Raw genomic sequence first — 13,164 nt, forward strand, 5'->3', positions numbered from 1 at the left:
TGTTTCACAGCCCGGCTCCCGCGGAGATCCCCCGCCCCCGCACCCTCCGCGTGTCCCGTGCCGCGGGCGGTATCGCCCTCCCCCGCCCCGGGCGCTGTCACGCCTGTGACGGGCTTTGCGGGAACGCCACGGCTCCGCTGGAACCGCAGGCAGCGATGGCATCTTCCCTGTGTCCACAGTCACCAGCGCCCTCCAAAGACCCCCAGGGCCCGGCTCCCTTCCCCACCGCAGGGCGAGGGAGAGGCAGGGCGGTCGCGCCCAGCAAATCCCGGGACTTGGCACCCCCAGAGGCGCCAGGGTCAGGCAGGATGCCGGGCTGTGAGCACCCCCAGGAATGCCAGGGTCAGGCAGGATGCCCAGCTCTGAGCACCCGGGCCCCAGGGACACCTGGCCCAGGCTGCTTGAGGTGCAGACAGGGGAGCTCCTTCTGTTGTCCTGCCCCAGCCAGACACGGGAGAGGAAGTGGCAGAAGGCAGGGTTTGGCCCGCTGACGTTTCTTAAGCGCCTGTCAGGGATTTCAGAGTACAACCTTTGCTCTGGGTGTTTATTACTTGTTCCTTCTGACCAGGGGAGAGGGCACGCTGCAGCCTGCACACAGTCCAGGGTTAGGTCTGCTCCTCTGGAGGCGGTGTCAAGATCACCAGCAGCTCAGGAACCAGCACTGCTCAGCTGCTGAAGCACTGGACTGTCAGCTGCTCGGTGTTCCCATCTCCAGCTCTTCGTATTCCTCCTCCGACCAGCTCAAGCTGTCATCAGAGTCCTCCTCCTGTGCTGCCCCAGGCTCTTCTGCGTTGGCAGCCTCCTTCTCCTGCTCACCACAGGGCTGCAACCTGCTTTGGGGGAGCTCCAGCCTGGCCCAGGAGCCAGGGCTGGCTTTGCAAAGCGTGATCTCCACCTTGGTTGGGACCATGCTCACAAAGCTCTTCTGTATTTCGATGGTCTAGAGAGAGGGAAAGGTGCAGTGAGCCGGGTAGGGGAGGGCAGGCAGCACATGCTTATCTTTCCCCATAGTGGCAGAGCCCTGCCAGAGGAGAAGAGAGGAGAAATCTCTCCCTGTGTGCTGGGAGAAACCTGGGCTGCAGCTGAGCTCAGCTTTGCGTTGCTGTGTCTGGTACAGAGCTCAGGAGAGCTCAGCTCGCCACAGTCACATGCGCAGCTGCGGCACAGCCTCTCCCCAGCAGCGAGTTGTGCTCAGACACAGCCATACCCACACCTGTCAGCCCTCTGCTGCCTGCAGGCACAGGCAGCATGCACCAGAAATACAGAGAAGAAATGCACATGCAAATTCCTGAGTCTCACTGCTCCTCCCCAGCCAGCAAGCAGCTGAAAAATCAGAGAGTCTCTCCCCTCTCGCTGCTGCCTGCCTGCAACTCACAGCAGGGTTGTGGGGGGAGAGAGGGATCTGCTGGGCCAAAGAGCATTTGGGGCAGCCTGAGACCAAGCCCAGAACACCTATAGAGCTGGCAGTGACCTCCAGCTCTGATCTTAGTCCAGGATTGATCAGTGCAGCCACCTCAGCCTCCCCACAACCCCTAAGGCATTTCCTAGAAGAGATGGCTATAAATGCCCATACCTGGGCAACCCAGGCCAGGACCAAGAGCAAGCCCAGGCTGCCTCAAAGCATTGCAGCCCAGCCCCATGCAGACTGCTGGAATAGGGAAATCAAAATAAACAGGATCTTACCCCCCAGAGCTCCAGTTCTGCCTGGAAAATCTTATTCCCTTCAAAGATGACATGAGCCTCAAGCTGAAACATCAACAGAAAATGATCTGAGTGGGTAGCACAGCACTGCCAGAGCTCTTCCCCCAGACAGTGCAGCCTCCTTTCAGCACCATAATGCATCTCACATCCTGGCTCCAGTGTGATGGCCTGGTGATCCCCTCAGCACCTGGCAACCTTTCACTCCCTTCAGAGCATGCCAGGTTCACCTCTGTCACAGGCTGGGTGATTCAAGGCCAGCAAAGCCACCCAGGGAGGCTGAAAGCCAGAGCTGCCAGGCAGATGCTGCTGCAGCAGTGAAGCCACCAGGCTCTCAGTTCAGGGACAGCAGGTCGGCTGGCAGTGCCAACCCTGCCTGTAGCAACAGTCCAACAGGCCATCAAGGAGAACCAGGCCCCCAGTGCTGGCTCCTGGCTCATCAGAATCGGGCGGTGCCACGGAAGGACACATCCCCACCCCAGCTCTGCTGGCCCCACTCACCACGGTGCGATTGGCTTTGACGCTGCTGAGGGCGGGCAGGGGGTTCTTAGCATAGACTGTCACCACCACCTGGCTGCTGGTTTGGTGCCAGTCCTGCCGGCACAGCACTGCCTTCTTGTCCTGCCAAGGAGAGGAGCCCATCACGGCACGGCTGGAGCTCAGGCACACCCCGAACAGAGGGGATGTCTGAGCCAGAGGATGCTCCTTTGCACATTTCCTCCAGGTTGAGGTTGGTGTCAGCTGAGCAAGACCCAACCCTGCCTTTCGTGCAGGTTTTTGAGGGAAGGTGGTTCATGCAAAGGTGGGCAGCCCCTGCCAGGCTGTCCCATGCAACATGGGACATCTGTGCTGTGCTGAGGGTTGATCCAGGACTCGTTAAGATCACAGACATCCCCTTCTTGTTCCAGAGTCACTCTGCTGTGCCCAAGCTCGTAAGTGCTGTGTGCAATCAGGAAACTCAACCTGGAGAGCACTGCAGGGGCTGTTGCTGGACATGGACCATACCACCGTGCTAAATTTGGGAGTCAGATGAGCCCCAACTGGCCACATTTCTCCTTTCCCCACCTTGTCAGTGCCACAGGTAGCTTTGTCCCCACCAGGCTCATTTCTGAGCATCACTCCCTGCACATTGCCAGCCAAAGAAATGTTCCAGGAGGAATACTGGCCCCAGACTTAAGTGACAATTAGCACAAAACATCTGCATCACAACATCACACTCCATTCACTGCAGCCTCCTTTACATTCATGGTATGTTTGCTGCTTCAGGACAAAGAACAGATCGGGCTCAGAGAGGGTTGCTGGGACCAGTGCTGACTCAGAGGAACACTGTGCGCTCTCAGGGTTATCCTGGGCTACTTTGGTGAAACTTTCCCAGTCCAAGCCTCTTCCCAATCAAGAACTTCCCTGGGGAAACTTACACAGAATATTGGGAATTGGGATCTTCTCCCAATTGCCCTGCCATGATACCATGTTGGTATGTGGATGAGATCCCTCCTGAGAAGCAGTTGCAGAGGGAAAGCCTCAAACCAAATTCAGTTTTCTGCAGTCCTCTGTCAAAACTTTTGGGATTTTTTTGGAGGACTTCTCCTGTGCTATGTGGCAGCCTGCAGTGCTGGCTATGCCATGTCCAGGGCCAGGTCCTGCCTCATTCATCTCCCCATTGCACATCTGGCCACTGGGTGTGAGAGCTGACACATCTTGTGAATGCAGAGCAGCATTTTAAAGGGCAGATGGGCAAAGATTAGGCATTGAAACCCTGTGCAGTAATCTGTCAGCAATAATGAATATTAAGACAATGAAATGCAGGAACCCGTGTGAGTGCAGAGCAAGGGAAGAAGCACTCAAGTGCCTGTAATGGCACTTTGCTCACATGAGCCCCCTTACCCCCTTCTCTGTCCAGCAGTGGCACCCTCTGCTGCAGCCTGGCTGGTCCATGAAGGCATTGAAGTCCGTTGTTTTGATTCCACAGCAGCTCCAGTACTTCATCCTGAGGAGACCAGGGTGACCTGAGTGGGGAGTGCACACAGGAGCAGGACAGGGGACCACAGCACGGTGTGGAGGGAGAGGGGCTCATAACCAACAGCTCCTCCTGCCCCCTGTCATCACCCACAACTGCCCTGGCTGTACTGCTGAGGCCACACAATCTTGCAATGCAACACTTTCAGCCCTCAGCAGGGTGAGTTTTCTCCCTGGCAAAGGGTTGTTTCTTACCCCTCATGGAAGACAGGAATGCCAGGGTGGAACGTACAAACCTCTGTGTTACTCTCCGGACCCTGGTAGACCTGTGGAGAGAGAAGCAGAGGACAGTTCTGTCTGTGCCTGTGGCACAGCACGACGTGGCACAGCCACGTGTTCACTCATTGATGCCCATCCACACACAGGGCACAGCACAATGCCCAACATCACCCTTTTGCCAGGCCCAGCATCTGTGAAGACTTACTCTGGGACTACACTAAGCCAGCAGCCCAGCACTGATTCCTGCTCCCTGCTGGCAGGGCAGCCACCCCAGCTTTCCTGGGACAACAGTGTCACCCCCATGACCCTGGCAGCAGCCCTTCTGTTGACCCTCTCCCAAACACAGCCAGCTCCCAGACTGGGGCTGGTTTGGACACCACAAGAACTCACTTTCAGGTGCAAAGGGCCATTCCTCCATCCTGTCCTTTCCCCTCCTTCCCAGAGCATGTCAGTCTCATGTCCTCATCTACCTCCTGCCTTTCGCTCTCTGCTTGCTCCAGCTCTGCTGCTTTCCAAGTATTCCAGCCCTCCCACCCCTCCCTGGCGGCAGGCAGTGCTACATGAGGCAGCCTTGGGGCAAGACACAAAGTGGGCTGTGCAGCATTAATTAAATGCATTTTACTTACACGCCCAATCCTGACTTCGTGCTATATTTCACTGCAAGCAATGGGTAGCAGTGAAACACGAGTGTACCACCAATCTGGAAGCCTCTGGCAGGAATGTGGCTGGGAGGTGACAGACGCAGCCGCTGCAGGGACGGGATGAGCCTATGGAGCAGATGGGCACTGCCACCTCCCACCTGCCTGACACCCTGCCCTGCACCCAGGTGGTGGCATCTGGGTGATGAGCCCCATGATGCTCCTGATCATGGGGAAAGGAGAGCAAAGCAGGGACCCTGCCGGGCACTCACCGCCTTGCAGGCTGCGTTCTTGCACCTGGTGCCAGCTCTCACCTGGGCAGCCGCCTCCCCTGCAGGAACAGCACAGCTTCACACACACACCACCCTCACCTGCCCCCAGATCCTCCCTCAGCCCTGTGCTCAGCTAACCACTGAGCACAGCCCACTGCAGTGCCCCCCCAGGGCCCAGCTCTGTGGGTTTGCAGGTGGCTGAACACGCAGCACCCACAGCCCAGCGCCGAACCCGTCACACAAAACCCCCTGCTGAGCTCGCCATGTGCAACCCCACTGCTGTCCAACAGCTCATCACTACCTGTGCCACTGCTCTCCAGGGTCTTGTCCTTGGAGGACAGGTTCAGTTTCTCCAGTGCCTGCTCCAGAGACCTGGATGCTTTAATGGGCAGCAGTTGTCTTGGCTCATCAGAGCTGGGAAACAGCAGCAGCAAAGGCTGAGTGTTTGGGGTTTTTTTGCAATTTAGGTGTTGTTGCCTCTCCTGAGGAAGCAGCGGGGCAGGACACATGCAGAAGCTTTACAACACTGTAAGCTGAGCCTATCTCACCTTGGTCTTTCCCTCAGCATCTTCTCAGCTGATTTTGGTCCTTGAAAGATGAGCTCCTTTGCTGGCTTGGCCTTCGGCTCATCTGAGGTCTCCCCTTGGCTGGAAGGCTCAGGGGGCTTCTCCTTGCTATGAAACCCCTTTGTGCATCCCTGAACACCAGAGGCAAGCCTGATGACTGCTTTGTACTCCCAAACATGGTGGCTGCTCCCAAACCCTGCGAGTTTCCACTCTCTGGGAGCTCTGTGTCCCACAGGGATGGGCTCTGACCCTGCACCAGAGCAGGGGCTGTGCTCATGGGAATTCTCGGGGGCAAGATGGTGTGTCAGCCTCTCCAGGGCCATGGCAGGCAGGTCTCAGCCCTGCTGCACCCCATTGTGGCAGCTGAATGGCAGCAGGAGTCTCCTCCATGTTCCCAGGTCTCTGGTGCCTCCTCACTCCCCCAGGACCACTCAGACATTCTCAGCTGTGCTGACACTTTGGGCATTTAAGTTCCTCCTACAGGATCCTGGTGGGGGATCCCAGCCCCTTCCAGCACCCTTCTGCAGGAGAACCTTCCCTGCACTTTGGGAGCAGCACCCTTGCTTGCAGGCTCCTTGGAAGCGGATAGGAAGTCCTCGGCTGGCAGAGGCAAAAGGGGCAGCCTTGGTAGAGGATGGGGATGGGACAGGACAGGGCAGGGGCCAGGAAGAAAGGATGGAGGAAGAGCATTTGGGTGCCTTTGGGCTGGCGGGTCGCTCACCTTTATGGAGAGGAACTCAGAGAAGTCTGTTGTGCGTTTCTTGCAGCAAGACCAGCCCTAGGCACCAGGGGATGACAAGCTGGTCAGGTGTGGGCAACCCTGCTGGGCACAAGGTCAGCCCCTGCAGCTGCAGCCCCCGCTCCTGCCCCACTCACCTTCAGGGCATCGTGGAAGATGGGGACACCTGGGTGATACAGGCAGGAATCTGAAAAGGGAAAACCAGGCAAAAGCTTTCAGGGGAAGCGATCCTGCCCACGAGCCACCCGTGACAGCCAGCAGGTCCAGAGCCAGCTCCTGCCATGTGGGCTCCTTGCGCTGGGCTTGGCAGCTCCAGCTGCAGCATGGCAGCCAGGGCCACACACACTGGGAAAGCAGCACACATTCCCACTCCCTCTAGTGCAGGACACGTGGGCCCACTCACCCTCGGCATTGTGCTCAGGATCAAACCTCTGCCCACAGCCCTTGTTGTAGCACAGCAAAGCCATCGCCCGGGAGAACTCACAGCGTCCTTCACTCCTTCCACAGAAATCCCACCAGGCTCATCCCTGCCAGTGATCCCTCCTCTGCTTCCCCACAGTTTCCAGCCCAGGCTCCAGGAGGTGGCTTTGCCTATCTTTGGAGGCAGCCGTGGGAGGTGGCCGGTAACCGGAGAGCAGGCTAAAGATGGACAGAGCAGCTGATGGGGCTTGGCGCCTGTGTTATCTCGAAAGGCATTTCTGTCCTGGCCCTGTGCCCAGCAGAGGGAATGGGCACTGCAGGGTGGCCTGGGGTGTGCAGAGGTCCTCCCAGTGCCTGCCATCCTGCCGGCATCCCTCGTGGAGGCATCAGCAGCACCCCACTCACACACACAACTCCTCTGGACCAACTGCACTCAGTTTCTTTAGCATTTACAGAAGCAGCTGAAAGTTTCCTGAAACAGTGGGAAGAGAATTCCTGGAGTCGCAGGGCAAAATGTGTGCTGATCTCCCCCAGCCCCAAAAGGCACAACCACCTGCTAAGCAGAGGCACCAGCAGACCAAGGCTGTGCGTGTGGCCAAGACATCTTTTGGCATGGGGTCTTGTGCAACCCAGATGTAACAGAGTAGTCGAGCGAAGGTTCTTGGCCAGGCGTGAGAAGTCGGACACTGATTTTATGGGTGATTATGGTTAGATCTACTACTGATACAATATCTAAATATTGCCAATGCAGCATCTAAATAACAGTTCTAACATCTGTTACAAAATATAGTATATACAGGAGTGGTCCCTCCCGTTGAGCTTCAGTGAGACCCCCTCGCTTTCTAAATTTCTCAGAGGAGTTTCAGTGAGGCTCATTCCACTTAGTCTCAGATTAGGTCACAGTCTGTGTCTAAAGGATTATAATATAAGCAGGTTTGGCTAGGTCTTTAGCCTTGCAGAACTGACAATCAAAAAGCAATAAAGCACCTATGGAGCTACTTAAGGATTTTATCTCTGTATTTGACCAGATCTTAGCATTTTTCACTCACCCCTCCAAAAGTGAGTGTTCTGCATGTTCTGCGTTATCTCAAAAGGCATTTCTGCCCTGGACATACCCTGCAGGTGTCCCTGCAGGGGATAGGAGAGACAAACACCACCCAGAAGCTGCCTGTGACCTCAGGAGACCAGTTTGCCCAGTTGGCTCAGACTGCAGCAGCATTTTATGCCCTTTTGCAGCCCGATGTGCACCACAGACAATCACAAGCATCTCAGATCCCCCACCTCTGGAATACATTAATTATGTGAGCATTCAAACAGTTCCTCCTGCAATACCCACTGGTGTTCCCATCTGACCTTGGGGGTGTGGGGGAAGGACACACACAAAGACCAAGACCTGACTATATTTCCTTGAGCTCACGCCAGGGATGAAAACTGTTCCCTGGAAGATCACTGTCATCACAGGAAAGTGCAAAATGTTACTTGGCACCCCTGTACCCAGGAGGGGTTTGCCCAGACTCCCTGCTCCTGTTCTGGGACCCAAGGGTTTTCCTCTACAAACAGGAAACCCTCCTGAGATCAAAGGTTTTACTTAGTTCCTATAAGCATCTAAACCAAATGTTTTCTTTTTGCTGTTCCTGGTTGCAGACACAGCTGTTTCCTGGGTGCTGCCTGGACCTCCAGGAGCACACAGCACCTGGGTACCATTTCTGTTCAGGAACCAGGGTCGATATAAGTCCTTGGCACTGTCAGACAGCGCAAAGGGCAATTCCTGCAAGTAGAAGCTGCACAGAAAATCTGTAGAGAGGGAAACCCCCAGGGTCTGCCATGGCTGATGCAACTCCAACCCTGTCCTATGATGCTTGTTTAACCTACTTAATCCCCCTACAGCAGTCTGAAGAATCTTCTGTCACCCTGAGGGGATCTCCAAAGTTCAGAGACAGAGTGAACTGCCATAGAAATTCTGGAGCTTACCAGGGAAATTACTCCACACTTATTTCACACTGCCCTGCTATTTCACCTCCAGCTCAGGTTTGCCACCCCAGCTAGCAGCACCAGGTTTTCCCTTGTCATCCCAATAGCATGAAGACAGCCCCACTGGAGGGGAGGACTGTATCACTGTCACACCTCCCTATACTTGGGTGCCCTGTGTATAAACCCACACCCACCCAAAAGCTGGGAGGGAGATGTGAGGGCGCTGGGCAGCTCTCACACCAGCATAAGCTCAATGGCTTCAAGCTGATACCCTCCTCTAGGCACTGTACTGCCTCAGAACACAATAACTGACCCAACAGTCCCAAGGGTGGGTAAAAAAATGCTGCTGGCATCCAGAGGATCTACTGAGGAGAGAAGGGTGGCTAGGGACCCAGGAAGCTGGGCAGAGGCCTGTGACAGGGGAATTTGCAGTGCTGGGGGCTCTAGGGTTTCAGATGTCCCTGTCCTTTCCATGAGCTGTCAGCAGGGCTGCAGCTGTCACCATCCCTGTGCCAGCGAGGATCTGGAGCTCGGGTTACCTTGCACACCTCAGAGGGAATACCAAGAGGGTGATGTGGCTCACACACATTGCAGAGATACCAGCAGGTACCTGGGGGGGCCGGGGCTGAACAGACCCCCTTGGCACCCGAGGAGCAGCAGCACAACTGCTCTGTCCCAGCTCCTCTGCTGCACCGTGGCAAATGTCTGCAGGAACAAGGTGGTTGGAGAGACAGAACCTGCTGGGAACACAGTGCAGTGACAGGTGGTAAACCAAAGTGTCCACGGCTCCCAGCCCACGGGGAGGCTCCCCAGAGAGGTCAGGGAGAGGAGGTGCAGCCTGGGAGGCAGACACAAGACATCCCTCATGAAACAAAGATGAGCTCCAGGGGAACTGCTCGATTGGTCACCAGCACACTTGAGGCTCTGCTGGAGCTGGTGCTTTAAAAATTAGGAAGAGGAGATGAGTTTCAGGCAGCTAAGAGTGGGCTGGACTGCACATCCATCACAGAGCATCTTGTTTGAAGCTGTGGCTTTTGGCAGTGGCACTTGGGCTGTGCTGCTGAGTGTGACCCTCCTGAGCAGAGCTCCAAGTAAAGCAGAAGTCACTGTGTGAGTCAGCTGAGCAGGGACAATCATGACTAACACCTTTGCAACAGGTTGCAAGGAATGGGCCAGCTGAGAATTAAAAATAGAGCCTGTTTGGTTCATGTACACTTAATTTCATATATAACAGAACAAAAAGGAGGTAGAAAATAAAGAATAAATTATTTTCAAACCTAGCTTAATGTGTTTGCCCTTGAACAATCTGGGTCAGTGTAAAACAGCCCTTCTGATTCCTGAGGAGAACACTGCTGAATGCCTCCAGGGAAAGAAACCCAGCTCACCCCTGACCCTTCAGTCATTCAGGATGCTCTGTGCAGCCAGGGTAGCAGGAGGGCAATGCATTTCTAAAGCAAAGAGTAATTCCTCCATACAAAAGGCTGCTTAGGAGAAGGAAAATCCCTGACAAACATATTACTGCTCTGTATGCTAGCAGGCAGGATTAATGTTTTATTTATTTGGGAAATGAAAATCTTCCTCAGAAGAATATGTGCTGAGCAATTCTACATCAGAAGTTCTGCCCAGTCACTCTTCTGATAGCACTGCTGAGGAGTTAAATACCAGTTGTTGTCCAAGAGGTCTGCACTGGTTGTGCTCAACAATTCCGATATCAAATTTGAAAAAGACCAGAAAAGTATCAGAAATGGGGATGTGGGCAATCTTCATCTCTCTGTCCAAGAACTCTGTCCTTCTGCAGCTTGGGTTATTACAGGACTATTGCCCCAACTCTCCAGTCCCATTGAACAATTACACCCTAAAACTGGAACCAGCTACCCACCTGATGGTGATTTTCTCTCTGTAATTCAGTATCTTGCTCCAGAGATAATTCAGTTTCCTTGGAGCTGAGCTGCTCCTCTAGGAGCTCATTCACTCTAGTGCTCACTCTGGAAACAGGTGCAATATTCCTCATCAGAAAGTGCAAATTAGTCCCCAACAGTAACCAGTCCAAAAAGAAGAGTTCAGTCTACCCCCAAGACTCAATTTTCTTGCCATTAGCCAGCATCCTTAATCAAAATCTGCTGCATGAAATAGTCTGAACAGGCAGCAAGTGTGGGGTTTTCCATGTTTTCCTTTGGAGGATCCTGTTGCCTTAAAAGCAAGGTCACTGTGAGCTCACTTAGAGCAGAGTGGCCAGGCTGTAATGAGGGAAAATGTCCTAAAAGCAGCATTGTGCCCCTCCACTTTTTCTGCTCTTTTTTTTTACCTCTGGCATTCAAGTGACAACCAGGTACCCAAGTCATGACCGAGACAAAAGAGAGAACGAATGTGGCATTTCAGCAAGGCCACAGGAAATCACATCTTCCTTCTTTCAGCCCCCACAGGTAGCTCACCGGAGTAGTTCAGCACATCCCACCACTTGTAGCTTTCTGTGGATAAAGTGCAGCTGCTCGAGAGAGGCAGTGTGCCAGAAAAAAAAATTGAAATGTTTTGTCTACTGCTTTGATATGACAAAATTATCCAGGTCCCAGCTGGATTTTTCAGATTTATCTTTGGTTCTCACAAACTCAGTCACTACTGATTAAGAGGAAGCTGCACAAAGCACAAGTTGTAACTTCTGAAGTCCACAAATGATGGGGATTTAAAGCTAAGAGCAAACTGTCAAGAACCAAACTGCTCCTCAGTCCTTGGTCTGGTATGATCTGATACTGCAGAACTGTTTTTTAAACAAGGTATGACAGCAAAAGGCACAGGTTTCTCTTCAGCATAGTCAAAATATTGCATCAGTCTGCAACCACACAGTAGCCAGCACTCTGGACAAGCACTCAGGGGAAAGCATTCCCTTCTGCACACTGGCTGAACCTCAGCACATCCCAACAGTGCTTGTGCACAGTCCAGCCTCTGGAGCTGCACTGGCTGCCTGACACAGGCACTGACACCAGAACCCAAAGTGCTCCAGCAGAGGAAGGAATTGCTCTGGAGTGAGGCAGCCCTGCCTGCCCAGCTGTAAATGCTTCTGCACTAGTCAGTGTGTCCCTGCCACATGCCTCTGAAAACCTTAGCAATGGTTTGCTTTACAATTTCCTTCCTGGAACCTCAGTCACAGGTTTTCAGTCTCCCCCTTTAAAGCAAATTAAGAATAGTTACCTCTAGCATTCACATCAGAGTTTGGTTTTCTTCCTTTGCTGCCACTGGATCTTCAATTTGGATCTTTCAAACCTTGTTAGATGGGCTTTGAGCAGTGCTAAATCCCTCCCTCCCCATAATTTTACACTCCTTTCCTCCCAGGGAAAGGCAGTAATCAGACCCATCTTTATCAGGCAGTTGAAGAGGACTGAGACATCAGCAGTGATGCTGAATGTTTGAGCTCTGCTGTTTCCCTAAGACAGCGATTTCTCCTGTGATTTCACTCACACCAACCAGCTGAGCAATGGGCAGGACAATGAGAGACACTGCAGACACCTGGGTGCAACTTCACAGTTTCTTCTCCTAGTATTTCACACTTTGGAATTAAATAATGTACTTACCAAGCAGCCATGAGACTAATAAACGTCTGACAGCTTCATTCCAGACAAACAGATCCATTCTCTCCCAGGGCAACAGAAAATCTAATCAGCATTCTCACCACCTTATTTGACATTTTGCAATATTGAGCTGTCCTAGCAAATGATCCAGGTGAAAAACCACCCAACTCTTCATACTTCACAATCAACCTGATAATCTCCATTAAATGCCTATCATCTCAGCAAGCCAGCAAGTAGTGCTGATGCTTCCAAATGTGGAAAACAAAACAAGAAACAAAGAGCGTCAGCTGCAGCCTCTCTTCAATACAGCTTATCATCCCATTCTAGGCTAATTAAAAGCCATCCAATGACTGGGGTAAATCAATCAAAGCTCCAGAGTAATTATATCATCTTTCCCTGCTAAAGAGTACCTACATGACCAAACCCTAATTTAAGATAACATTTGGCATATCCAAATGTTTTCATCTTTCCTGTGATTTCACAATTCTTCAAGGCACCTCCTTATGCTTTTAGGCTGTAACTCTTTCTCCCTCCCTTTCCCACCTAAATTTATTTCTAAGCTTGCCTCTCTGCAGTCTCAACTCTAGAGACTCAGTTTGAGAACACAGGTCACAGAAGGCTCCTGTCCCTGCAGATTCCCTCGTGTATTGCACAAGGTAAAGCCACCAACAGCCAGGAGTGAGCCCTCCCAGCACAGGAGCTCAGGGCTCTGCAGGAACATCCCAACCGGAGGCAACTGCAGCACAGGGCAGAGATGGACAGACAACTCCACACCAGGAACTGAGCTCCATGTTCCCAGTGACACATGGAAAAGTCTTGTGTCTCACTGCTCTGCATCCACAACACAGACACATCCCAGGTTCCCTTATTGTATTCCAAACTGTTGAAGGTCTCGTTCCAACACACCAATAAAACTCATTCTGTGACGAGGAAAACTGTTCAGAAAATTGTCAGGGGTTAAACCACCTCTTACAGAGCTATGCAAGAACACCTTTTGCACCATAATCTGAATCCACACATATATATTTGTATTAAAAAACAGAAGAGACAACACACCAGATA

The 13,164-nt window shown here is 52.9% G+C and overlaps 1 protein-coding gene across 1 annotated transcript; it reads right to left on the reverse strand.

Annotated features, from left to right (window-relative positions):
• Nucleotides 1-515: 515 nt before the first annotated feature.
• ITGB1BP2 (integrin subunit beta 1 binding protein 2) lies at nt 516-6,744 on the reverse strand. The gene is made up of 11 exons (XM_027690634.1): nt 6,552-6,744; nt 6,286-6,335; nt 6,131-6,187; nt 5,392-5,540; nt 5,145-5,257; nt 4,844-4,902; nt 3,910-3,980; nt 3,583-3,685; nt 2,200-2,319; nt 1,684-1,746; nt 516-940 (listed from the first exon to the last, which is right to left on the reverse strand). Exons 1-11 carry the CDS (start codon nt 6,613-6,615, stop codon nt 689-691), a joined length of 1,101 nt encoding a protein of 366 aa, XP_027546435.1. The 5' UTR covers nt 6,616-6,744; the 3' UTR covers nt 516-688.
• Nucleotides 6,745-13,164: the final 6,420 nt, after the last annotated feature.

Source organism: Neopelma chrysocephalum, unplaced genomic scaffold, assembly GCF_003984885.1.
Source record: "Neopelma chrysocephalum unplaced genomic scaffold, ASM398488v2 Primary Assembly neopelma1_81, whole genome shotgun sequence".
NCBI lineage: Eukaryota > Metazoa > Chordata > Aves > Passeriformes > Pipridae > Neopelma > Neopelma chrysocephalum.